The sequence below is a fragment of the Gallinula chloropus genome (genome assembly GCF_964237585.1).
Source record: "Gallinula chloropus genome assembly, chromosome: 9".
NCBI lineage: Eukaryota > Metazoa > Chordata > Aves > Gruiformes > Rallidae > Gallinula > Gallinula chloropus.
Window position 1 is genome coordinate 693,027 of NC_140094.1, and position 25,510 is coordinate 718,536.

Below are 25,510 nucleotides of genomic sequence, written 5' to 3' on the forward strand. Positions count from 1 at the left end.
GTTCTGGTTTGAAAGCGTTGCATGTCTTTGAAGCGCGCCTCTGCGGAGGTAGACTAGAGTAATGGTTGTGCTCCTTTGATGGCATATGCTTGTTTTGTGCCATCTATCTTTGCAGGTGTTATCAGCTGCCACGATTGTGGCCAAACATACTTCTGCTTTGTGCAACGCTTGCCGCATAGCTTCATCGAAGACAGCGAATCCCGTGGCCAAGAGGCACTTTGTGCAGTCTGCCAAGGAAGTTGCAAACAGCACTGCTAACTTAGTTAAGACTATCAAGGTACAAATGCTGCTTTGCTGTTCTTCCTGCTTCCTTTCTGGTTTGTTTCAGGGGTTTTGTCAGGGGGTTGGTTTGGGTTTTTTTCCTATTGAGACAGGATCAGAACAATTAGAAATATCTTCTTACCCTCTGTGATGTATACGATGTAAGGAAGTGTTACTTACATTTTTGAAGACTTGAATCCAAAGACATGTTCAGTGATGTGCTGTAATCAAGATGGGGCTGGGCAATAGGAGCATTAGGAGAGGCAGCTGGCCTACTGAGTGAGAGACGTGTCTGTGTCAATGTACTTCGTGAGCTTGAACCATGGGAGAAATTTGCTGACAACCAAACTTGAAGGTTTTTAATGGTGTTACATTGCTGAATTATCCAGAGATTCAAGGAGGTAGTTGTGACAGCTCTACCGTATTGATAAGAGAAAAATAAAGCAAGTAATATTGGGAACCAAACATAAGCTGCTTATTTTCCTGCTGTGTAAGAGCTTCCCATTAACAGTAATCTTCTACCTTCCTGCAGTGTGGCAGGGAACAAACTTCATTCAATTTTACAAAGAAACCTGTTCAGACAGAACTCAGTCATGATTTAATTTCCAGGCCCTGGACGGTGATTTCTCTGAAGAGAACCGCAACAAGTGCAGAATTGCTACTGCACCTTTGATAGAGGCTGTGGAAAACCTGACAGCGTTTGCATCGAATCCAGAATTCGTCAGCATACCGGCTCAGATCAGCAGCGAGGTAAGGCAGGCTGGTGCATTTCCACCCTCCAGACACTAAAAGCATTGAATTAATCCTGTGTCAGAAGAGGGGAAGCGAGTCGACAGACCTGACCCTGAAATGTCTTTCTGTTCCTGGGTGTTCCTAGGACATTCCACTGTCTTTCGGGTAACCTCTGACCCTGAATTTTGCACCAGTAGGATAAAACTAGCTAGGCTACTACAGTAAGCACAGTGAGGCTCCTTGTTAGTGCAGCGATACAGACCAGGCGAGTTGCATGTGGCATTAGCTGGGTTCTTCCACGTGACATTGTTAATACGCGTTTTTCTGCCGAGTGGCTTTAGGAAACTGTACCCAGTTAGTTCTGGAAGCGATCGAAGGGACAGCACAGGCGTTTTTCCATGCCATAAATGATGCAGTCATGATGAGAAACAGCAGTTTTTGTGGGAAGAATAACTGTGGGCCTGCTGTGTTTTTTTCTGGAGTTCTCCAACCTCAATACCTGTAACTACGACAGCACAATAGTGTTTAAAGTAATGAATCATAGAATTGTAGGGGTTGGAAGGGACCTCGAGAGATCATCGGGTCCAACCCCCCTGCCAAAGCAGCTCCCTAGGACATATCACTCACATAGGCGTCCAGACGGCTCTTGAATATCTCCAGAGAAGGAGACTCCACCACCTCCCTGGGCAGCCTGTCCCACGGCTCCGTCATCCTCACTGTGAAAAAGTTTCTCCGCATGTTGGTGTGGAACTTCCTATGTTCCAACTTGCAGCCATTGCCCCTTGTCCTATCCCCACAGACCACTGAAAAGGGGCTGGCTGATTCCCCCTGCATCCCCCGCTTAAGATAATTATAGAATTAGGTCTTTTGGGGGGTCAGAGCAGGGAATAATAAAATAACTCCTTGATGCCTCTTAAAATCTTCAGAGTAGGGGTCACGTATTGTCACGGACTCTGCAGACACTCCTTCCTGCTTTTGGCAGCCTCCATTCCTGGCCTTCAGTACTTGGGTTTACCAGATTTAGCTGGTGATAAAATAGATATGGAGATGATGACTCCGAGCAATGTAGTCAAACTCATTTCTAGGAAAGGAACATGCTTGGTTGCATCTTGCAAGTTTTGTGACCAACTTTTTTTATCAAAGCGGTGTGGTTTAGCCAGCTGGCTGCTGGCGAAAAGTAGCTCTATCCTAGGTGAACCCAGGACACAATGATATCTTCATAGCTTACAGTTAGACAGGTGTCATTGTTTTCTTCTGTTTTTTTTAGCTGGATGACACTTTTCAAAACTTTATGTTTCTTCAGCGTGTTACAGGGAAGAGTCAGACTTGCGTGGTTTTAATATGATGTCTGTGAATATGAGAGAACGATACGAGAAACAATGATGCAATTGTAATGCCACCAACTACACAGACTTTTAGTACCAGAAAGCAGGGATGAACTCAATTGTTTATATGTTCTTTATATTGTCACACCTTTCTGAAAACAGGGATCACGAGCGCAGGAACCGATTCTAGTTTCTGCTAAAACGATGCTGGAGAGCTCATCTTTATTGATCAAAACGGCTCGTTCCCTGGCTATCAATCCAAAAGACCCTCCTACGTGGTCCATACTAGCTGGGCATTCCCATACTGTCTCAGATTCTATTAAGAGTCTGATCACCTCTATCAGGTAAGTCTCTGGCAGTAACTGTTTTGAGTCTCCATTTAAGCCATAATAATTGAGTGGCCGTACTTAGAGTGATACCATACGACCGTTAGCAGGGCAGCATCTTGTAACAAATGGAAGTTAATGTGCGATGCAGACTGCAACCACAGTTATGTTGGCTGTTTAATCCAAACTGACAGTTGCAGCACTCTGCAGCACAAGGTTGTTTGTAGTCTGTTCTCCTTCCCTGGTTCCACCTCCGATTGAGTTTAAAGGAAATGTAATAGAGCGTGCCGTAGAACAAAATAGAGTAGCTAATTACCTCCATCCTAGCTAATTACCTCCATCCATAGCACGTACCAACATGTAGCATGTCAAAACCAGCATTTCTTAAAGGTGGGTGAGAGAGGGCAGAAATTACCTTTGCCCCCTACTTTTTACAGTAGCATTCTTGGTTTATTGCAATAATGTTTTAGGAAGAACAGAATATTCTTTCTTTTTTCCCACTAAACCTCTCTCTCTCTCCTATTGCAAGTTTTGAAGTGCAGCTCTATATGTAGCCTCTTCATGATTAAATCAAAGCAGTGTGAAAACAGTGAACGAAGGAGCCTTTGCGGTTTCGTGATCCTTTTTGCTCTCCTCCCAGATGCTTTCCATGTTGTCAGGCAGTGGAGTAGTCGTGTGCATTCATGAAAGTGCCTGCCTCCTGCCAGCGTGCTGAGCTTACCGTGTCTGTCTTTCAGGGACAAGGCCCCAGGCCAGCGAGAATGCGATTTCTCCATCGATGGGATCAACAGGTGCATCAGAGACATCGAGCAGGCCTCCCTTGCAGCCGTCAGTCAGAGTCTGGCCACGCGGGATGACATCTCGGTTGAGGTGAGAGAGTGAGCCCGGGAATGGACAGAGGAACCCTGAGCAGTCTCATTCCACAGCTGTTCTTTCTTTGGAGGTTTGGAGCCCAGCATTCGGCACAATCTACCTGTGAAGGGAGAAATGTTCTTACCTGAATCTTTCCAGGCAAAATCACTTGCTAGCCAGGTGATTTGGAAGAGACACCAGACAACGCAAATCAGTGGCCAAAAGTAGTGGTGAAAGTAGTTACTCTGAACTACCCCTCACATGTTACTCTGATTTCCTGTGCTGATGTGACTGACTGAATGAGTTTCTGTTGGTGCCGTGCCAGTAGTGGGTTCTTTGGGCTGTAACGCTGCACACTAGAAACATCTCAGACTAAAGGAAACTATAGAAAAGAAGTTATGAAAGGAACTATGTCGCAGATAGAATTATTTTCTGTATCCGTAATGAAGTTATCTTGGACAGTACATGGAACTGAAATAAAAGTTACTGAAAATGGCAGTTATATGTAAGACAGTTATTTATAAGACAGTACAGGATTACAACAAAACCCAAAGAGAGCATTTATTTTCTCTTGGTTTTGATGGGAGCAAGGTAAATCACAGTGGCTGGCAGGACAGTAAGAGGCTCTGAATTAAAAGCCAGTATTTATGTCTCAATAAGCCCAGTGATATATTTGTCTTAGGTTCCCACCCTGCAGATGGTATTCAGGAGGTTAGTCCACATGTGGCCCTCAGATCTCATTTTTTTCCTTTGTCTTCCCTTATAGATAAATGTATCTTGCTGGGTTGACAGTCAACAGCAGAGATTTTTACCACATTGCCTGTTTCAAGCAACGTTTCATCATATTGCAGTCGGATCTCCTGTTTTCCAGTAGGCTCAGCGATAATAAATCTTTGGCAGGGTGAGAATAGAATGCAGGTGGGGTCAGGGGGCAGGTGTTACACAGCAACGGGAGAAGACAGCTACTCCTGAGTTAGCTACTGTTGGCTGGAGTAGGAGGGAGCCATATTCCCCTCCTGCTACCCAGACTTGCAGTATAAATCTGAAGAGCAGCATGCCTGTCTCAGGGTTCTCATTGAGACAGCATGAAGGAGAGAAACAAGCAAGTATGGGAAGAAAGCCAACAGGATGGATTTCCGCATCCTACTGCAGTGTTCTGAGTATGTCCATTGGTCTTGGAGTAACTGCTTTGGTAGGTAGAACTTAATGAAAGAAGAGCTGTGGTAGTAACTGACAGTTTCTGTTTATATTAGGCTTTACAGGAGCAGCTGACGTCGGTCGTCCAGGAAATCGGCCACCTCATTGATCCCATAGCTACTGCAGCTCGGGGAGAGGCAGCTCAGCTTGGGCACAAGGTACCATCCTACCATTCAGAACGCATTAGAAATCTCAGGCAGCTGGATGTTAGGGATGACTGTGACTTGTTAGCTTTTTGGGCCATCAGAAGGATACCGTTATTGAGCTTTGCGATGAGGTGTGGGTTCGTAGAGAATGGACAAAGGAAGAAAGGGGAGGAAAAAGCAAAGATGGAAGGGCATAGCACAATGTTCTATGCATCCCGATCTCTGGCCACCACAGCCAGCAGCAGTACGTACAAGAAGGCAGATCTGTGTCTTGTGTTGCATTAAAGGCACCCGCAGGACCTGCAGCCCACCGCACTCCAGGCTGGGGTGGCAGGTCACAGAGCTGTAGTTCCAGCAGATGTGTACAGCAGAATGAGGCCAGGTGCTGCAGTCTGTCCCACGTTTGTCAGCTCTTACACTGATCTGACGTCTTTGTTTTGAATCACACTGCTCCATTTCCTAACCAACTCATGATGAAGCGAGGAGCAAAGGCCATGGGACTTGCACAGAGGTTAATCCTGGCCTGTGGAGGCCAGCTTGCTTCTGTAGCCTGAGAAGCAACTGGCTTCTGTAGTTTGAGGAGAGGGAGGCTTAGACCGTGGTTTTGAAGGAGTGTGATGTGCCTGCTTTCTACCTTATGAGCGAGGCACTCTGCCTCCAGTGATTATAGAGGCAGCATTAGCTTTATAAGGCAAAAACTGGTGATGCTGAATAACCCTGAATTGCAGCCCACGCTGCAAATATTTAGGGGTCGGGAAGGAGAAGCATCATGTCACTTTGTCCCTACATTACATGGAGAGTAAGTATTGGTAGAACTTGTGCCTATTAGATGTCAGTCCAAAAATTAAACATTACTATACATGTACCAGTAATTAGCCTCGTTTTTATACAAGATTATGGTAGTTTCTCAGCTACTAATTCCTCATCCTAACATACATTCTCAAGAGAAGATGAAGAGATGTTTTCTGTGCAAGTGCATTTATTACCCAAAAGGAATCGCTTTGTTCCTGCGAGAGCTCTTGCGGAGTCATACCCAAGTAACTCCTTTTAGCTTTAGAGAACCATAAAAAAAGAAATCATAACATCTCTGTTATTTGCAATTCTGCTTCTCAGTTCACCTAGCCCTCAGAGGCACACAACACATCAGGACTGTGAAGACAGAGGTGCCATTCTCCCTCCTGCCAGTTGGGTAAAGGTTGACCAGAGTCAGCAGGATTTCATTTGAGGCTGCTTTTCCTGCTAAACACAGAAGAACCTGTTCTGAGTGTTTTACTGTGTCTCAGTTAAAAAGAATACATTTGCAAAATCATTGCTGCTGTTGAATTTCTCGACGTGTGGGTTTTATTTTGTTTGGGGTTGGGTTTATTTGTTTCAATGCTCTGAGAAACGAAATAGGAAAATTTGGAATAAGTCTTAAAATGTTACAGCTTCAAAAAAATGTTCTAGTCATTTAGATGGGGCCAACATTGCAGTACCCTTTTTTGTTACCTTGCTTCTGTTTCATTCTTTTGAAAGCTATTTGTAAGGTCTGCAGGTGTAGGCACACTTGAAGCTCTGAGGCTTTAGGTAACACGGCAGACTGTTTGTGCACGTTCTGTGGAGTAATTGGCCCAAAGGTGTACAGCGCTTCTGCACGTGGTAAAAGCTGTACGTGGAGGGTCTGATGGATTTCAGACAGGAACAAAGAGCTGTTGTAGTTGTGCAGAAGATGTGTCATATGACAGGTAGACCATAAAAAGACTTCTTTTAAAGATACTTGCTGCTTTTATTAGAACACAGTATAGCCAAAAGCAGATGCTTCCTCATATCAAGCGTACATCAGATCAGAAGGCAAGGAAGTGGGAGACGCACTCGAATTTCAGCAGACTAAATTAAAGTAGCAGAAGCTGCTAAGAGAACAGTATCTTTAGATATGACAAACACTGCTTGCTTGGTTAAGCTATCTTTGTATCACACCTGTACCAACCACAGGGATGCTATAGCCTATACCACGGGGTCTATACCAGCCATGGGGTCACAGACTAGCACTTAACTGCTAGCCTCTTTCTTTAGGAGCAAGAAGCACTCCAGGTTTGGGCCACGTGGCTGTCTTAGGGAAACATTTGTGCAGCAGGAGTAATGAATCACGTCCAGAGGTAACGCTAGCACTCCTGCCTGGTCCAGCGCCTTACACAGCTGAGAACCATTGAAATCTGCACTGGAATCTGATCAAGAGGATTTAAGAGCTTAGGGAAGGGAAAAGGTGTGAACGCACCGAGTCCCTGAGGTGAACAGAACGGTCCAAGTCTAGCGTGGTCCCACTTGTTATCTGCAGCCCACAAGGAAGGGTGAGAAGTTCTTTCCTTGGCACAGGGGAGAGTACGTGGCTCCCACGACAGCTTCAGAAATGCTTTAATGTGAAATCAGTGGGCCACGTGCCTCTAAGGGAGGAGACACGTCTTGGAATTTGAAGGTGAGGGAGAGAGGCACAGGCACATGATAGAAACTAAGTGCTGCACAGTGCTCAAGCTAGCCTGAGGCCCAGCAGTAATCAGTGAATAGGGCTCCTCTCGGCTGTGCCTGAGAAACAAGGTTAATCACATCCTATGGTTATTCTGGGTTTTAGGTAACGCAGCTGGCGAGTTACTTCGAACCCTTGGTTTTAGCTGCAGTTGGAGTGGCATCCAAAGCACTAGATCATCAACAACAGATGACTGTGTTGGACCAGAGCAAGACACTAGCAGAATCTGCATTACAGATGCTGTATGCTGCCAAAGAAGGGGGAGGAAACCCTAAGGTAGGGTTGCTGTGTGCAAGTAAAAGGATTGCTGGAGATGGGAGAGGGTGGGTGGGGGAGGGGGCCTGGTGTGGGGCAGAAGAAAGAGCACCTCCCTCCTGAATGGGCCAAGGACACGTTGGCAGGGAATATGCTGTTGACACCTCTCCTGACATCTCGCGTCAGAGCGTGTTGCCTGAAAGGAATTTGGAGTGATGCCCAAGTCATCGTTGTGAGTCTGGTTGCGTTCAGTGTACTGAAGTATTGTGACTGCAGATGTACCAATAACATGGCACAGCTTCAGCCTAGTTGCATTCCACAAACTTCCACGGACACAGTTGAAGAGCTTGGTCACCTTCAATGAGAACATCACGGCTAGACTAATGAGTAGTGCAGCTTATTGAAGGAACAGATCCATGGGTTCTTGTACAGTGCTGGTGATAAACTCACTGCCAATCCCAAGAGTAGGAGTAACACCACTTGGCTACAACTGTGTTAAAAGTTACAGTCCAAGTCTATGGAGACTGCTGAGTTTCCCGATGAGGCACTTCGTTAAACCCAAGTATATTATACTATGTATATATGTAACTTGGTATACCAAGTATAATACACTATACACACACACACACACACACACACACACACACTAGGTATACTAAGTATAATGCACTACACGTATATATATTTGGCTATACCAAATTATATGAATATATAGTATATTATAGTAGATATAGTGTGTGTATATATGGTATACCTATAGCAAATTATATGAATATATAGTATATTATAGTAGGTATAGTGTGTGTATATATGGTATACCTATAGCAAATTATATGAATATATAGTATATTATAGTAGGTATAGTGTGTGTATATATGGTATACCTATAGCAAATTATATGAATATATAGTATATTATAGTAGATATAGTGTGTGTATATATGGTATACCTATAGCAAATTATATGAATATATAGTATATTATAGTAGATATAGTGTGTGTATATATGGTATATCTGTATAGTTATATGCCCATATATTATGTTTACATTATTATAGTTTATCTACTGTTATATACTATATTATATAAATTATATACTAAATACATATTGTATACTATAAATAGTATGTATAGTAAATATAATACATAGCATATTATAGTATATATAATACTATTAAAAAGTTAATAAATAGATGAAATAAAAACTAGGTGATATAAAAACTAGATGAAATAAAAAATATACTGTATTATAATATAACTATATACTCTAAAAATGTTGTGTGCTACACACTCACTGTGTAATAAAACAAGATAGGGTTTGGTGTCTTGTCTAAGAATACTGTGTTGCACACCTCACTTGTCTCTATCTTGTTTATTTAAACTTTGGCCTAAAGTTCTCACCTAAATTTTCTGTCACTCAAAACTTTAAGCTTTTGCTTAAGTTTGACCTCACGGTGTTAAATTTAAACTCCCATTTAAATCCAAACTTGCACCTAAATTAAAAATGTTGCTCGCTGTACTCTTCAGAGGTACGTGAAGGGTAACTGAGCAACTGATTCACCTGCGAGTATCTGTGAGAATAAATTGTAGCAAGCTGCCCTGTGCATTACAAATTATATAGGCTTGCCTTTAAGGTATAATGGTTACCACTTTAAGATATAGATTTAGCGCTCTACCCTTTCTCTTTCTCCGGCTCCTTGTTCCTTTCTCATCAGCGTCTGTCAGACGCTTTCGTAGCTGCACTTCAGGCATCTTTATAATTGGTGTCATGTAAACCCATTCTGTCATTTCTAAGCTGGGGTGTTGTACTTACTTTGTTTTTTTATTCCTGATGTGTTTTAAGTAACTTTTTGGATTAGAAGAGGGTGTTCAGGAGAGATTTACTATTTTGGGGGGCGGGGTTATCGCTTTCTTGTGGTGAAGTGCTTTTTAGCAGAGTTCTTTATTGCGGTGCTATCTTAGTCGTAATACGCGACTGATTTTTTTGTTGTCTTAGCATATACACCTTATTGCTTCTTTCTATGTGTCTTTTTGTGGTTTTTTGATTGCTTTTATTTGGTCCAGACTCTTGCTGTCATAACTTTTTATTTCTCTTATTTTTGTTCTTTACCTTACATGCAAGTGTGTTTATCTTCTGTTTCTGGAATATTTCCTACTGCTCTTGCGAGAGATACCCATTTGATGTTGTCAGTTTTTTCCAGGTGACTTTTTTTTTTTGTGAACGTCTGTTAAAATTAGCTTCTCATCTTTGAGCCAAAAGAGGATTTTCAGAGCCATTATTGTTTCCTCTTCCTAAATTGTTCTTCCGATTTGCCTGCGTATTTCTGCGCCCAATCTCTTGCAGCGATCTCTGTGTTCTCGGTTTTTCAGGCGTCCCATACTCACGATGCAATCGCCGAGGCCGCTCAGCTGATGAAAGAGGCAGTAGATGATATCATGGTTACCTTAAACGAAGCTGCGAGTGAAGTAGGCATGGTTGGAGGTATGGTGGACTCGATAGCAGAGGCGATGACCAAGGTGAGCCTCAAAATCTACATCCCCTTTCTCTCTCGCGCTTGAAAGCTGTGCCCCGTTGCGGGTATTTGTGCCTTCCTTTCTATGTTAGCTGAGAACGATGGGTACGTTGACCTTGTGTGAGAAGTTCACTTTGCACTCAAAAACTCAGCCTTTTTGATTCTCTGTGTCTTCTGTGCTCGTAACGTGGGCCACGGTATCTCCTGAGTTTCTCCATACATCCTGGAGCATTGTCTTTGCTTGTGGTTTTTTGACAGCTGGGAGATTTAGGGGGAAGTTTTTTACAGAAAGAGTGGTGAGGTCCTGGAACAGGCTGCCCAGAGAAGTAGTGGGTGCCCCTGGAAGTGTTCAAGGCCCGGTTGGATGGGGCCCTGCGCAACCTCGTGTAGATCCAGGCCTGAGGTTGGTGGCCCTGCCTGTGGCAGGGGGGTTGGAGCTCTATGATCCTTGGGGTCCTTTCCAATCCATGCCATTCTGTGATTCTATGATATGATTCTATGATTACATGAAGAAGCATATATAATACTGATATAATTTTGTTATTTCCTGTAAAGAATGTCATTGCTAATGACCTTATTATCTCTTGTGTTTTCCCTTCAGCTGGATGAAGGGACGCCTCCGGATCCCAAGGGAACGTTTGTCGATTATCAGACGACTGTAGTGAAATATTCTAAAGCCGTTGCTGTAACAGCGCAGGAAATGGTAAGGTGTTTGGTTAGAACTGAGTACAAACTCTCCTGCCTGCAAAACTGATGTGGAATCTTTTGCACAGTATTTTCAAACTTGAGGAAGCACATGTTCAATAACCTTCTCTCTTTAGGGGTAACGGAACAAAGGAAGCCATGGTTTCATTAGTTTTGTTCTCGAATCTCAGCGGTGGCATCACAGCTCTGGCCCTCTACAGTGAGGGGGCTGGGTTGCCTTTGCGGCTCTTCCCTGCAAAATATGTTCACTTGGATCATTTTCTACCACAAATACAAGGAAACAATTTTACCTGCAAACTTTGCCCTTGGCCTGTTTAATTATACTGAAGTACTACCTTACATTTATTGATGAGCTAAGATTATCTTTTCACGTTTACTGTTTCCTTTATGCTGTGAAATCGTGTCAATGTATTCAGACCCCTATAGCACTGATGAATGAATGAAGATTGACCTCCTAAACTGGTCTTTTCTTGTGGTGTGGTCATTCACCTGTGTTGTTCAGAAGGAAAGAGGAGGCTCCCCGTATCGAGACTTGTGTTTTGCAGTAATACTTACTGTAATGTGTTTGCCTTTTGAAGAGTACTTCTGTTGCTTGCTGTTTTTTTTTGAGAGGCGAGGGAACTGCTGGGATTTTTTAATGAAATCCTCTGCTATGATTCTTTTCCTAAGTGATTCCTCCTGCAGTTGAGACGTTTTGATGGTTCTGCTATCTGTGACAGTGCAGCTTACTGGCAAACGACATCTCTTTGTCTAAAACTAGTTTTGCTCCAAGGCTGGAATGCCGTGCCTTATGCTGACCTAAGTTGGAGATGGCAGAAATATCTCTCTTAAAATCTAGAGAGGTTTGGTTCTTTATAGTGGTCTTCTATTGACATATTCTTTGTGGTCCTACCTGTTTCTGCTCAGCCCAGCTAGCTGGCTCGCCTTTGACCAAGCGAGGCAGTTGTGACACATGAAACCCCTTTCCCTGCCTAGTCCAAGTAACCACGTACCTGGCCCATCGCTCACTGTGGCAAATAGCGATTTACTGGCTCTAATTTCTGCTCTTATATTACTCCCTGTGTTCTGCTGGTGCCTGCCTACCATGATGCTAATAAAGCATGTTTGAGTTGACTCATGAACTTCTTGCTGGAGTACAGGTCCCTTACACAGCAAGCCGTTTACCCCATTTCATCGGTGTAGATGAACAAATAATTAGGGTGCTTCTAAACTGGAGTGTCTTAACAAATTATTCTCATGCCTGTTGTTTTTCTCTTACCTGTGTTCTTTTTTCAGATGACTAAGTCGGTTACTAACCCAGAAGAGTTGGGAGGACTTGCATCGCAAATGACCAATGACTATGGGCATTTGGCTCTCCAGGGCCGAATGGCTGCAGCTACAGCAGAACCAGAAGAGGTCTGCAGCTTTTAGACCTCTTTATTCTCTGTACATGGTGGCGTTGGCGTGGGTGTTCTTACGTGTAGAGTATATGATATATACTGAGGAAAGAGACAAAGGGTATTCGCCTCCCTCGGTTGCGGTGACGTGCTTGTGGCTGTTGCCAAATGTGATACGTCCCTGGTGCGATCGGACGGGTCGTGGGGTTTGAGCTGTCGGGTGACGTCTCTCGAGTGGCTTCCTGTGAGTCTAAAACGAAGGTGAAAAGTGCATTTCTGCTGCCTTCGCTTCACTACCCGCTGTTCTACACAGGCACCGGCTGCTATACCTGTGCTTTGTCAGATGTGCTGCCTCTGACCCACTGGCTCTCCAAACGTGGGACAGAACAGCACACCTGTTGCCAGAAGAATTTCATTTGCTCAGCCAAAATCAGGACGTGAACCACATCGCCGGTATACACGTGCTTTGGCTGTACAGATCTGTCTGGTTTACAATCTAGTTCTATTTTTGCTAAAACTAGGCTTTGAGCCCAAACTGTAGGCAGCCAGACAAAAGTGTTACCGAGTTGGGCTCTGTTGTATGGAAGCAAAGCCGCGAGCATTGCAAAACTGTGTCTCTTCACAATACTGTGAAATCTCAGAATATCAACAGTTATTTTCACATGTGTCCTAAGTGCTGCTTCCTTCTTATGGTTTGTGGAGACACATGTGTTTTTGTTCTTGATGTCACCATTTTCCTCCTCCAAATATACTGTCTATTCAGTGGCCCTTCAGATCCGGACAGAGCTCTGCATAGTACTATGGAGTAGTATGGAGTTTTGGTAACGCAGCTCAGGTTTACCCCTGCTCATGTGCACATGTTTTTGTAATGATAGGATGATAATTTACTACAAAATGTTTTCATTGAACCTTCTGAACTTAAAAACAGCTTTGTGACAGTTTCTCTGCAGCCCTCTCGTTGCTCTTGATACGCGTGCATTGTCTAGGGAATGACTTTTCTCCTAGGAGTGCTGTTAATTGGCAGATATTTTTAACAAGACTGTAACGTTATGCAGAAGAGGAGATGTTTTGCTTTCTAAGTGCTGCGAGCCTGGTCAGAAGAACCTTTTCTCAAAACCTCTTTCCAGCTTCAGAAGGAAACAGCTTGCGTTAACGGTGGTTGGTTTCGTAGACCAGGATGGAACCTCCTAAACTACTTGGAACTTTTGCTTACAGACAACTTGCAAATACAAGGCAAACTTAATTATTTGCTATGCAGGTTTCTTTGGTCCTCTCGTGTTTTGATGAAAGACAAATACATAGGTCCTTTTTTATCTTGCTTGTAAGCGGTTGCACATGTAACTTCCTGCCCTGAAAGTGAGATGCAGGCAGCTGGTAGGAGCACAGGTGTCTTCTGCTGACAGAACATCTTTTGTACCTCAGTGTCAGAACACAATGCAGGAGAAACGGGTTCCCCGTGCAGTCTTAGGTCCCCTGCGCTAAAAGAGGAATAGGGACGTGGGATACGTTGAATTACCATTTCTGCACGCTTCTTCCTGCCTGAGGTTGAAACGATTCCGTTTGTGACACTAATGGCTGTGATTCCTGCTTACTTATTAATCCCAAGATGCACCTGTATGCCTAAATACATACAGGTCCTAAAACCAATGTGGGTTTCTAAATGGACCGTGCAGCTTATGCCAGAGGATTATTACTAAGTCGAAGCAGTGACAGCACGATGGTCCAGGTTTCAGCGCTTCGCGTGCATGTGGTTACCCTGGAAAGCTGGCGCTCCGTGCGAGACAAAACTGAGCAGAGTCATATACTTTTTGACCCAGGTGTAAATGTGAACTTTTTACCCATGCTGCATACCTGGAATGCAGCTCCTGCTGATGGCACGGTTCTGGGAGATGAAGCTCCGTTACTCAGTGAAGTTGCAGGTGCTTGAGTTACAGACCCTTGACTCGTGTATGCTCCTTACACCACCTTTTTCTCAAGGTCTGTTGCGCTAGTGCTCCTGCTCCATCGGTAGGCCTTTCATAGGCTTGTTCTTAACTGAGTAGCTGGCACCCCATCTGTTGGTGGTTTGGATCTCTGCAGGGAGTATAGCCATGGGCAGCATATTGGTAATAAATATTCATTGGAGTGTTTCCATTTGCATTGACACAATGTACCAGCGTGACGTTTATTCATTTGGCTCTTGCTTCTTTTCTCCTCATACCTCCTTTACCATCTAGATAGGGTTCCAGATCAGGACTCGTGTGCAAGAACTTGGCCACGGCTGTATCTTTCTTGTGCAAAAAGCTGGAGCTCTTCAGATCTGCCCTACGGACAGCTACACCAAAAGGGAGTTAATAGAATGCGCACGAGCTGTCACAGAAAAGGTAAGAGGTCCCTCTGCGTTGCCCTTCAGTGTGTCTTTGCCAAGTTTCCCCAAGGAGTAAGCAGGTCAAATCGTTCGGGTCAGGAATTTAATTTCTTTGTTTAACTTCTCATCCTGTCAGATGTGGTGGTTTGACCCTGGCTGGAGGCCAGATGCCCACCAAAGGCACTCTCACTCCCCTTTTCAACTGGATGGGGAGAAAATATATATTGAGAGGCTTGGGAGTCGAGATAGGAACAGGGAGAGATCCTTCAGCAATTAACGACACGGGCAAAATGGACTCAACAGGGAATAAAAAGAAAAAAAAGCATCTGATCTATTACACTACAAACACAAACACACACACAGAGTGAAACCAGAGTAGGATAATGAGAAGTAAAACCAGATCTTGAAACACCTGCCCCCACCTTTCCCTTCTTCGCTGACTTAACTTTGTTCATGATACCTCTCTCTTCCCTCCCCTCCCAGGGTGGCACAGGGGTTTGGGTGGCAGGGGGAGTGGGGATTTCGGTCAGTTCCTCGAGTTGTTTTCTTTCATGGGAGGGTATTCCTCACACTCTTCCCTTGCTCTAGCGTGGGGTCCCACCTATGGGTGACAGTCTTCCACGAACTTCTCCAACATGAGTCCTTTCCCACAGGGCTTCAGCTCTTCCCCAGCTGCCCCAGCATGTGTCACTGCTATGGGGCGCAGTCACAGAATCATAGAATGTCTCTCAGTCTCTTAAGCCCAGACTGCTCCGGCCTCCTCCCCTGATGAGTCACAAGTCACATCCCCCCACCCCAGTACACCTGCTCCGGTGTGGAGATATTGCTCTCTCTGTCTCCCTCCATCTGTGTCTGTCTCTCTCTCTCTGTATCTCTGTCTCTCTCTCCCCCACCGCCCCCAGGCTACAGGTCCTACCAAGAGCTTGTGCCAACGCAGGTCACGGCGTCTTCCATATGTCTCCACCTACTGCAGCATGGGGCCTCTCCACAAGCTGCAGGTGGGATCTCTGCTCCCCATCATCTTCCATGGGCTGCAGGGGGACAGCCTGCTCCACCATGATCTTCTCCATGGGCTGCAAGGGAATCTTTCTGCCCAGTACCTGCAGCGCCTCCTCTCTTCCTTCTTCACTGACCTTGGTGTCTGCAGAGCTTCTTGTATCTTCTCACTCCCTTCTCCTGTGGCAAAAAGTGCCTGCTTGTGGGGTTTTTCCCTCTTAAATGTGATTCCCAGAGGTGCTGTGACCATCGGTGATTGGCTCAGAACTTGGCAACTGGCGGGTCCGGCCTTGAGCCTGGCTGGTGCTTACTCCGTCTGGCCTAGGGAAAGCTTCTAGCTCTGTCTTGCAGGAGCCTCCCCTGCAGCCCCCGCTCCTCCACCAGAACCCCGCCATGCAAAACCACAATGATTAAATACATTAACTTCTTAACTTTTCTTTGAAGGCTTTGCTGCAGTTCATGTGATACCTTAGCCCATGCTCATGGCTCATAATAAAACTTCAGTCTCCTGTACCAGGGAGAAACTGATCCAGAACTAATCCCTAAGATGTGAGATGGTGTTTTGCCAGATGAGGGTCTCTGTTAGACATACTTAGGTACGTGTGGATGGCCGTGCTTACTGAGACTGGGTCAGTTTGCAGCTTGTGATGTGACGTGGTGATGTCCTCCCCTCTTAAGATGGGGCTAAAGTGACACACTTACAAGTCTATCTCCAAACCTTCAGGGATTTGTTGGTCTTTTTGAAACAGCCGCTTCGAACAGAAGTGGAAACAGTCCTGCCTTTTGTTGGACATTAACACTGACAGCCAAACATAACTTGCCTTTATGTTTCTCCAAAAATCCCTTGCTTGGCCTGTCTGAGCGTGCCCTCAGCTGTACACGTTTTCCACTGTCTCATGCTTATGGAGTGTCAGCTATTCCAAATTCAGGCAGCAGCAGACAATTCCTAGTAAGAAGAATTAAAGCTTAGAAGGAGGCTGTCGATGAATTGTAGGGACAAACTATGTGGGGATGACTGTGAATCTGAAGGGAACCTCAGGAGGAACTGCACTGTTAGAAGACAGCGTATATGCCCAGATACGGCTCTTTCCTCACAAAAGCAGAATTCAGGATGATAGTGTGGCATGGGAACGGCATCCTAGCTGAGGGTCTTTGCAGATAGTGTCAATTAGATGAAACTGAGATCTTTAGCTTTTTTTAGTAATCCAGAATGTCACTAGATACAAAGCCATACCTTGTATTTCTAGGACTTCCGATAAATGGAACAATACTTTGTACCTGAATTCAGGGAGTCTATACGTTCTGTTTCTCTGATGTTTATATCCATGAACTCTACATGACTACAGGGGTCCTTGTGGACAGTGTTTATCTGCTGTGTCAGGAAAAAAGCTGCATCTCTTGGCTTCAATGTTTATCCATGTGCAAGTCCCCTGGGTTACCTCTGCACGGGTTTCAAGGACGTTCGAGCTGATGCGCTTCCTTGTGCGATCAACAGATTACTTCATTCTGTCTGAAAAGTGACCTTCCTGGCTGAACTCATCTGTAACTTCACAGGATCTTTTGTTGCTGCAGTCATTACTGCACAGAGAGGGACTAAGAGCAAGGGGAAGGAGAGGTTTCTGCCAGATAAATTTCCTTATTGATTGTGGTCGTGCCAGTGAGCTTGCTGAACTCGACATCCCTGAATAAGGCTTTCTCTCTGTGACCACCTTGTTGCTTTATGTTGTTTCCAGGTCTCCTTAGTTTTATCTGCCCTTCAAGCAGGAAACAAAGGCACACAAGCCTGTATTACAGCAGCTACTGCTGTGTCTGGGATAATTGCGGATCTGGACACCACTATCATGTTTGCTACAGCTGGAACCCTGAACGCCGAGAACAACGAATCGTTTGCGGACCACAGGTCAGTCGAACTGAAGAAGCTGGAAGAGCACGTGCACAGGGGAATGGGCAGAACTGCCAGAAGTGACCCAAGTGTGGAAATGAACTTTTACCTCTCTAGGTTCCCTTGTATTGAATTGAATGAAGCAATGGTGTGAGAACAGAGATAGGAAAATTGGGGTATTGATATTTCGCTTCGGTTATTTCTGTGAGGGAAGAATTTTACAAAGCTGGGAACACTTAATGAGAGTGCTTCCAGCAGAAGCCACAGCTGTCTAGCACGAATTAGCTACTTTGGCTGTTCTGGGGGGGTGTTTATTCAAGCCATCTCACTGTGTAGACTACCATGTGCTGTTCTTCCAGTAGCAAAAATTAGTTGCCCGTGCTATGGAAGAGGAATCTTCTATAAACTTTCCCCTAACAGCTGCTCTTGACTGGCTGGCTGGCTGTTCTGCTAAATCACGCTAGGTTGTTGTGGGTGGCGGTGATGGAAATGGCATAGATCATGCCACGCATTTTCACCTTTGGGGGAGATAAACCCGTTTTTATTTTGGGTAGCATCTGCAACACAGTAATCCCACGGAGTTTTTTGCCACGTTAAGAAACTTGCAGCATCTGACTGCTGCTTCGCAGCCAAGACACACCACTTCCCAGCCTGAGCTGGCCTATGTGACGCTCAAGTAAGAGGGAAGATGTGATGGTGTGCAAGTTGCTGCCATGCCTCAGACTGAAAGTCAGGGATTTTCAGGGGGGTCTCGTTACTTTCCAGGCTGACAATTTACATGAACGTGGTTCGAGTTCTCAGTTCGCTTCGCACGTTTGTGACGTGCACACCCAAAATGGTTTCTGCTTTTACCCAAATGTCGCTTGAGATTTGTTGTCTTGACATGTCAAAACATCTATATGGATGTGGGGGACCTGGGCTAGCTCACGTCCTCTGGTCCTCCTGCAGTTCTTCCTACTGCTTTCCTTACGAATGGTCACTTTAGTTTCCCTACAAGAAGCTGTTTGAGATGGCAGTTCGACAGCTGGTTTTTTCCTCACAGCACAGACCGATTTTTTTCGGTGTTAAAATGCAATGCTCTCTTCTGCTACTGCCCTACCTCATTTCTTTTCAAGATGGGGTCATTTTTAAAAACTGCCATCCATCCACTGCAAAGTATCATGCTCCTGGGTTTTGGATTTGCTTTGGGGTCTTCTTTTTTTTCCTTGAAACCTGGTCTGCAGTGTAGCATCGTGAGCAGACTCTGGCCCGATGGCTTACATCAGCTTTTATGTAGCTGTTGGTCACCATAACATTGAAAAGCACGGGGTTTTTTCCTCTTGTCTTTTTTCATTTCCTTCCCTTGTTTCCTCTCTTTTTTCTTTTTTTTTTTGCTACAGGGAAAATATCCTGAAAACAGCAAAAGCTTTAGTGGAAGATACAAAACTGCTGGTTTCTGGCGCCGCCTCCAGTCAGGACAAACTGGCCCAAGCAGCTCAGTCGTCAGCTAACACCATCACTCAGCTTGCTGAGGTAGTAAAACTGGGAGCAGCTAGCTTGGGATCCGATGATCCTGAAACACAGGTGAGATGTTTTACGGTTTCTCTCATACTCTTAAAGAGACCAGAGACAGTTTTCAACTCATGAGACTTTGTGGTGCTTCCGCTTTTAAGCGTCGAGGCAGAGTTCATCTTTTCTGGGACTTTTCTGGGTTTACTGGGCCATTGTTCTTTTTTTAGAATGCAGTTGAGGGGTTAAAGTGTTCAGTCGAGCTGGACAGGCCTTTGTATAACACTTTTGCTTTTATTACATAGGTGTTTTCCAGCTGGGATACTTGTCACAAAGCGTTTGCCTCGTGTTTACTAAGTTGTAGATGGTCTCATCCCATTTTTGTTCTGAAGAGGCTTGTGTGACTTTAAAAACACTTACCCTGCTTACAGCTAGGTCATGAGCTATGTGTTACTCATGTAGGCTAACAAGCTTTTTTATTTTCTCTAGCTCTGACTTGTTTTTTGTTTCACTTCAGCTTTTGAGGAGGATTATCTCAAACATTTCTTCAGTTAGTTGTTTGGAGCTCAGTGAAATGGAAGTTGGCAAGCATATTACAGACGTGCTTGTGGCGGTACCAAATCGGTTTGAAAGAGCCTGCCTGTTTGCTTCATGTTCTTAAATGGATGCTGCTCTGTTTTGCTTGACCTGTATGATGGAGTAAACTGCTGAGATAGAAAACAGTACTGGGTGTGCTCTTTTCCTTTTAAGCAGAGGAATTTCCATAAACTTGAAACATTTGCAAAAGGTTTATCACACCTTGCTTTTCTCTACAAATAAAAGCCAAGAATGTAGTACTTAGATTAAAAGCTACTGTTGTGTAAAAGTAATTGTTTATTTGGAATCATAGAATCATAGAATTGTAGGGGTTGGAAGGGACCTCGAGAGGTCATCGGGTCCAACCCCCCTGCCAAAGCTCCCAGTTTGAAATTGCAGGTACCTGGTGCCCTGAATGGAGTGTTTCTAATAGCTGTACCGCACGATACTGTCACAACATTTTCCAGTAGCAGCAACACTTTCTTTGCCCAGTGTGATGGAGTTTCAGACGATGTTACACAAGGTGCTGTGCAGTGCAGGCAGTTGGGTGACAGAGGATCGCAGCAGTCTGCGCTGTGTCGCGGGTTCCTATTTCCGTGTTCAAAGAACTTTGGAGATACCGAAAGCCAAGTAACTTTTTCAGCAGAAACAGAGACTTTGCTTCTCTCTAACTTACAGTAGCTACAAACGCTGAAGGAATGAGGCTTTTTGCATATCATTTCTAATGCTCCAGAAATGCAGTTAGTGAGAAATGGTTGTTCCATGCCTTTCTTTTTTCTTCTTCTTCCCCTGAGCATTCTTGTTTTACATGCACGTTTCAAGGTTTTCCTTAAAATCAACTCTTCTGAATTCCAGCAAGATTCTTAAAACATCTGCTTTTCTACTAGTGGAAAGAGGCAGGGGGAGGGGGGGGGGGGGGAGGGGATTAAGAGGATATACTTATTCCAATCATACCCTAAAATAATTAATAAGTTTGTTGTCATAGAATCGTAGGGGTTGGAAGGGACCTCGAGATCATCAAGTCCAACCCACTGCCCAAGCAGCTCCCTAGGAGAGGTCGGCATCCAGATGGGTCTTAAATATCTCCAGAGAAGGAGACTCCACACCTCCCTGGGCAGCCTGTCCCAGGGCTCCCTCACCCTCAATGTGAAAAAGTTCTTCCACATGTTGGTGCAGAACTTCCTATGCTCCAATTTATAGCCATTGCCCCTTGTCCTGTCCCCACAGACCACTGAAAAGGGCCCGGCCATTTCCCCCTGTGTCCCACACTTGAGATATTTATAAACATTAATAAGATCCCCTTTTAACCTCCTTTTCTCAAGGGTGAACAGTCCCAGTTCTTTCAGCCTATCCCTATAGGGGAAATGCTCCACTCCTTTGATCATCTTCATAGCCCTTCTCTGGACTCTCTCCAGGAGATTCCTGTCCCTTTTATACCAGAGAGCCCAGAACTGGACACAATACTCCAGGTGGGGCCTGACCAGGGCAGAGCAGACGGGGAGGATCACCTCCTTTGACCTGCTGACCACGTTCCTTTTGATGCACCCCAGGATCCTGTCGGCCCTCTTAGCCACCAGGGCACACTGCTGGCTCATGGCCAGTCATAGTGCCAGCATTTTGTCTCGGAGTCCTGTCTTTGAGCTTGGCTTTAGATGACAGTACCTCCAGATCTGATGTTTCCTGACTCTTAATGCCACCCGAGTTCTTCAGCATTTAATTATCTATATTTTCTTACAAAGATGCAGGTTCCTTTTCACTGAAAGAACATCTCCCTCTAACACCTCTCCGTAGCGAGTGCGTTCGATCTTCCAGCCGGTGATTTCAGAATTGGTTAATAACTGTGGCAATAGACCGAGAGCTTATAATCCATCTGGGTTGTTGCTTTCATCCTGCTTCTTCCTAAGCAGTGAAGAACATTGACAAAAGCGAGCCTCCTTTGAGGGAAGCTCGAGGCATGAAGGACCTATCTGTAACTGGCTTTGCAGTTTCTTCATGGGACATGGTCGTGTTTATAGATTCTGAGCAGTCAGATGAAATACTGATACAACTTTTCCTTTTCTACACTATTAGGAGGCTTACGGAGCAGAGGGAGAGCGGTGCTGCTTGTGTGCTGCCAGCACATCCATGGGGATTTTTCCTTGTTGGGAAAATCACATTCTCATCCAGGCTGCCGTTCTTGCCTGAGGTTTACAGCTGTTTCTCGTTCCTCTAGGTTGTCCTGATCAATGCTATCAAGGATGTGGCAAAGGCCCTTTCTGATCTCATTGGTGCTACCAAAGGAGCCGCCAGCAAACCGGCAGATGACCCATCCATGTACCAGCTGAAAGGTGCTGCCAAGGTAAAACCTTATTCTTACACTTTATTGAAAAGTATCTGTGTAATCACGCTTGATAGGCGTGTGCAGCTTGGATTTCAGCAGTTTCTTACTGCTTGAAATCTCATCTCTTCCTTTGTTTCTTTTTCATGCTGGGATGATACAGAAAAATAAGATGATGCTACTGACCTTCCATAAAGCTGTTGGGTTTTGTGGACTGTCAGATGACTCTTGTGGTTTTGATGAAAGAACTGCAGTCTTCCTGAAGACTTTTCTTTTTCGAGCCCGTATATGAGGCCAGGTTTTCCTTTAATAATGTTATAGACTAAAGGTTATTTGGTATGAAATGCTACATTTTAAACAGTGACATATGCTCAGGTTAAGCATGCAGCCTCCTTATTTAGACCTTGCAGCTTGGGGAAGGTGGGGAGGGGAAAAACCCTCCAATGACTCTACAGTAAGATGTTGTGCATTTCTGACCCCACCTCATAGATCTTTCCTGGGAGTACGTAGTTATCAAAGCTCAAAATGCACACAGATTACAACATACCTGTGGTATCTTTCACCTTTGTCTTCCCTCCACCTGAGATGTGTTATGACTTTATAATTTAATGTGAAAGCAGAAGAAATACAGTCCTGTGGCTTCGTGTCTACCGTTTCCAGCTGTGGAAAGTACTACTCCTGCTTTCACATTATGAGAGTGTCATAAGAGCTGCTTGCTTCTCTGGGAGCTCTTCTCACTCTAGTATCTGTTGTTTACTTGAGAGACCTGTGCCTCTCTACCTTTCAGAGCACAAGATAACAGTGTACCATTGAGGCACTACTTGAAAATGACCCATCTAGTGGAAGAAGTGGCTTCTTGGCTCCTTCTGCTGTGAAGAGCTCTGTTTTATAAGTCATAATTGTCAGGAAGTTGGCCTTTCTGTGTCATCTTTTTGTCATTGTGTCTCAACACGCTGGGGTATAGGAAAGGTGTAGTGTGACAGTGACAATTAGTTTATTCTGCTTCGTGACTTCATAATGGGAACAGTAACGCTGATTCTATTTCTGCACTTGGACTTGAGGCTGGTATTTGGCTGTTTGCTTACCTGGGGGTTTATCTGACTGTGGATAATGTACTTAGTAAATTTCCAACAGAAATGCTGTATGTGGATTCATGTCTCTTTCAGCTTGCAGTGTAAGATATGAGGAAAGGAAAGACATGAACATAATGTGTGTAAGAGACCTGCCCTGGAAAAGTTGTGGATTTCAATTTTTGCTAAATTTTTTGCCAGAACAATTGCACTTAAGATGATGTCTCTCTGCACTTTGTTGTGCTGTATTCATGAGTCTTACAGGGAACTCTTGCAAACTGGCCAACAGGACTCTTGATATTTAGTCTCACGACAAGTACGGTTCACGAAGCCTCTTAGGCCCTATCAGGAGTAGTCGTGCTGCCTGGCTTTACTTGCCATGCTTTCTACCCTGCTGCGTCTGAGAAACGGGAGGGACGTATCACATAGTTTTGTCTTCACCTCTCTCTTTTCAGGTGATGGTAACAAATGTCACATCACTGCTGAAGACTGTTAAAGCTGTAGAAGATGAAGCTACTCGAGGGACAAGAGCACTTGAGGCCACAATTGAGTACATCAAGCAGGAACTCACGGTACAGAACAAAGCAGCCACCCGTGGCTTTTGAAGGGATGCTCTTACACTGAGCTCAGCCTGCTCAGGCTGTACTGCTTTGCAGCGTGCTGTGTGCAGTTGGGTTCTCTCTCTCTGTTGCAAATCATTTCTGGAAGAACAATTACAATGTGGCTTCAGCTTATCTGCTTTCAGACATTAACAGTCCCTGCTCTGACAGTTGAGATGCTACCACCATGTACAAATTGGGAAGCAACTGTGTCTGTCTTCTTTAGATGTTAAGTTGTCACTACAGATGCTCTTTTCCTTGACTTTTTTCATCCTGGTTTTGAGAATGTCTGCTCAGCATCATAGTCACATTGCACCTGCAGTTCAGTCCTGTTTCTGTATTTCCTTTGTTATGAAATTATGCTGCCACTGATACATAGCCTGCTGATAGTCTGTCTGAGTAGGGATTAACAATAGCATGGACTTCTCTCCCAAATGAGGTGTTAGATGATAGCAATTTTTTCCTTCCTCTTTCAGATGTAACAATATAGCCTCCAGCCACAGCTTTTGGTTTGATGGCTTTTCTCTTTTCTGCTACCTTGGTCTCTGACATAAATTAATACCTCTGTGTTTGGGTAGAAGCCTTATTTTTTCCTTCCTTTACTTACTATACACTTTTATAAAAAACCCTACAGATGCAGCCTTTGGCAGAAAATACCTTGTTGTCTATTCTGTGGATTAGCAGTTCTTACACTATAACTGCACTGGCCCAGTTTTGCCTTGTCAAGTGTTTTCCATAACATATCTTCATTGTCTGAGCAATGCTGTTGTCACAAAGAAAAAACTCATGCTTATTTAGTTAAAAAAAAAAATCTGTATATAATTATTAGCAAATTCATAGGGTGTTTGCAGCAGTAAAACCTCCTGATTCAGTACCTAATCAGGAGTGCTCTGTGCAGTATCCTATGCGCATTGCTGTCATGTGTCCTTGTGAGAGCCTCGTTAAGGTACATCCCTTCCCATAGTTCCGATGTGTCATTGAAGGAGTGTGTGTTATCACATCTGCTTTCACAATTTGCTCAGTATCTCTTTCAAATGTTCCTCCTTTTCCTTTTTCAGCATTGCTATGGAATGGGTCTGTGATGGTGCTCGAGTCACCTTTTTTTGGTGGGGAGAAAAGTGAAGTACTAGGAGAAGGGCAAGAGGAACTGTGAATGGCACATACATGCTCATGACAATGTGTGAAGCTTAGCTTTGAAATCCAGGGGCTGAATCTGAGCAACATTCAGGGATGTCCTTAATGTATTTAACTTCATTTTTTAGCATTGCTTCCATTTCTGGAAAGAGAAAGTTAAAACCTGATGAACCTGGAGCATGAGATAAGTGAGACTCATTTTTAGCCAGACATTTGAAATCTGTAACCACTAACCTGCCTAGACTGCGCTGTCTGTAGTCCAGAAACCTCTCCTGATTAATTCTGCACTCTGACTTGTCCTTGCACAGTGAAAGAATGGCAAGCAAATACAGACACAGGCTTGGGAAAAGGGAAAAGACAGAAGAGAGGTTTCTTGGCTCTTTCTACCTGCACCTTATCACAGTTTGTGTGTTCTGCTGTTGGTGAGGGTGGTGCCTACTGTCAGATAATTGGAACTGTTGTCACACGGTTCAGCCTGCAATATTGTATCTTTAGGTTTCTAAGGGAGACTTAGTACAGCACAGGAGACAAGGCTCCACCTCCACTTTAAGAGACATGAAATATTTTAGGGACGTTCTCAGTCTATTCTGCTCTGGGCTATCAACAAGGTCTTGGCAGAGCCCAGCCTTTGCTGGGGACACATCTCCTCATGTGAATAGTCTGGCCTAAGTGGCAGGATGAAAAAGAATATAATTTTTACAATTGTAATTTTTTTGGTCCCATAACAGTTTGAACAGCTCTATGTAACTGACTGTCATCAGGTACTTAAATGGCTGATGAGAGGAATGGCTCAGACTTTTCCTGTGTGCTTCCCTCATCTTTTTGTTGCTCTCTGCAGTCTGTAGGTGTGCAGGCTTATCGACACCGGGCTTATGACAAGCAAGAATGATACTGGAGTAGTCGGAGGCCCCACC

The 25,510-nt window shown here is 44.4% G+C and overlaps 1 protein-coding gene across 1 annotated transcript in view; it reads left to right on the plus strand.

Annotated features, from left to right (window-relative positions):
* Positions 1–25,510, plus strand: part of TLN2 (talin 2) — a 165,012-nt gene that overhangs the window by 114,043 nt on the left and 25,459 nt on the right. The window contains exons 35-48 of the mRNA XM_084268340.1: positions 116–277; positions 871–1,011; positions 2,481–2,662; positions 3,382–3,514; positions 4,750–4,851; positions 7,445–7,615; positions 9,964–10,110; positions 10,708–10,809; positions 12,087–12,206; positions 14,404–14,550; positions 17,264–17,430; positions 18,792–18,975; positions 21,689–21,814; positions 23,319–23,435. Of these exons, the coding sequence (XP_084124466.1) occupies positions 116–277; positions 871–1,011; positions 2,481–2,662; positions 3,382–3,514; positions 4,750–4,851; positions 7,445–7,615; positions 9,964–10,110; positions 10,708–10,809; positions 12,087–12,206; positions 14,404–14,550; positions 17,264–17,430; positions 18,792–18,975; positions 21,689–21,814; positions 23,319–23,435 (2,001 nt within the window). The remainder of the gene's footprint in view (positions 1–115; positions 278–870; positions 1,012–2,480; positions 2,663–3,381; positions 3,515–4,749; positions 4,852–7,444; positions 7,616–9,963; positions 10,111–10,707; positions 10,810–12,086; positions 12,207–14,403; positions 14,551–17,263; positions 17,431–18,791; positions 18,976–21,688; positions 21,815–23,318; positions 23,436–25,510) is intronic.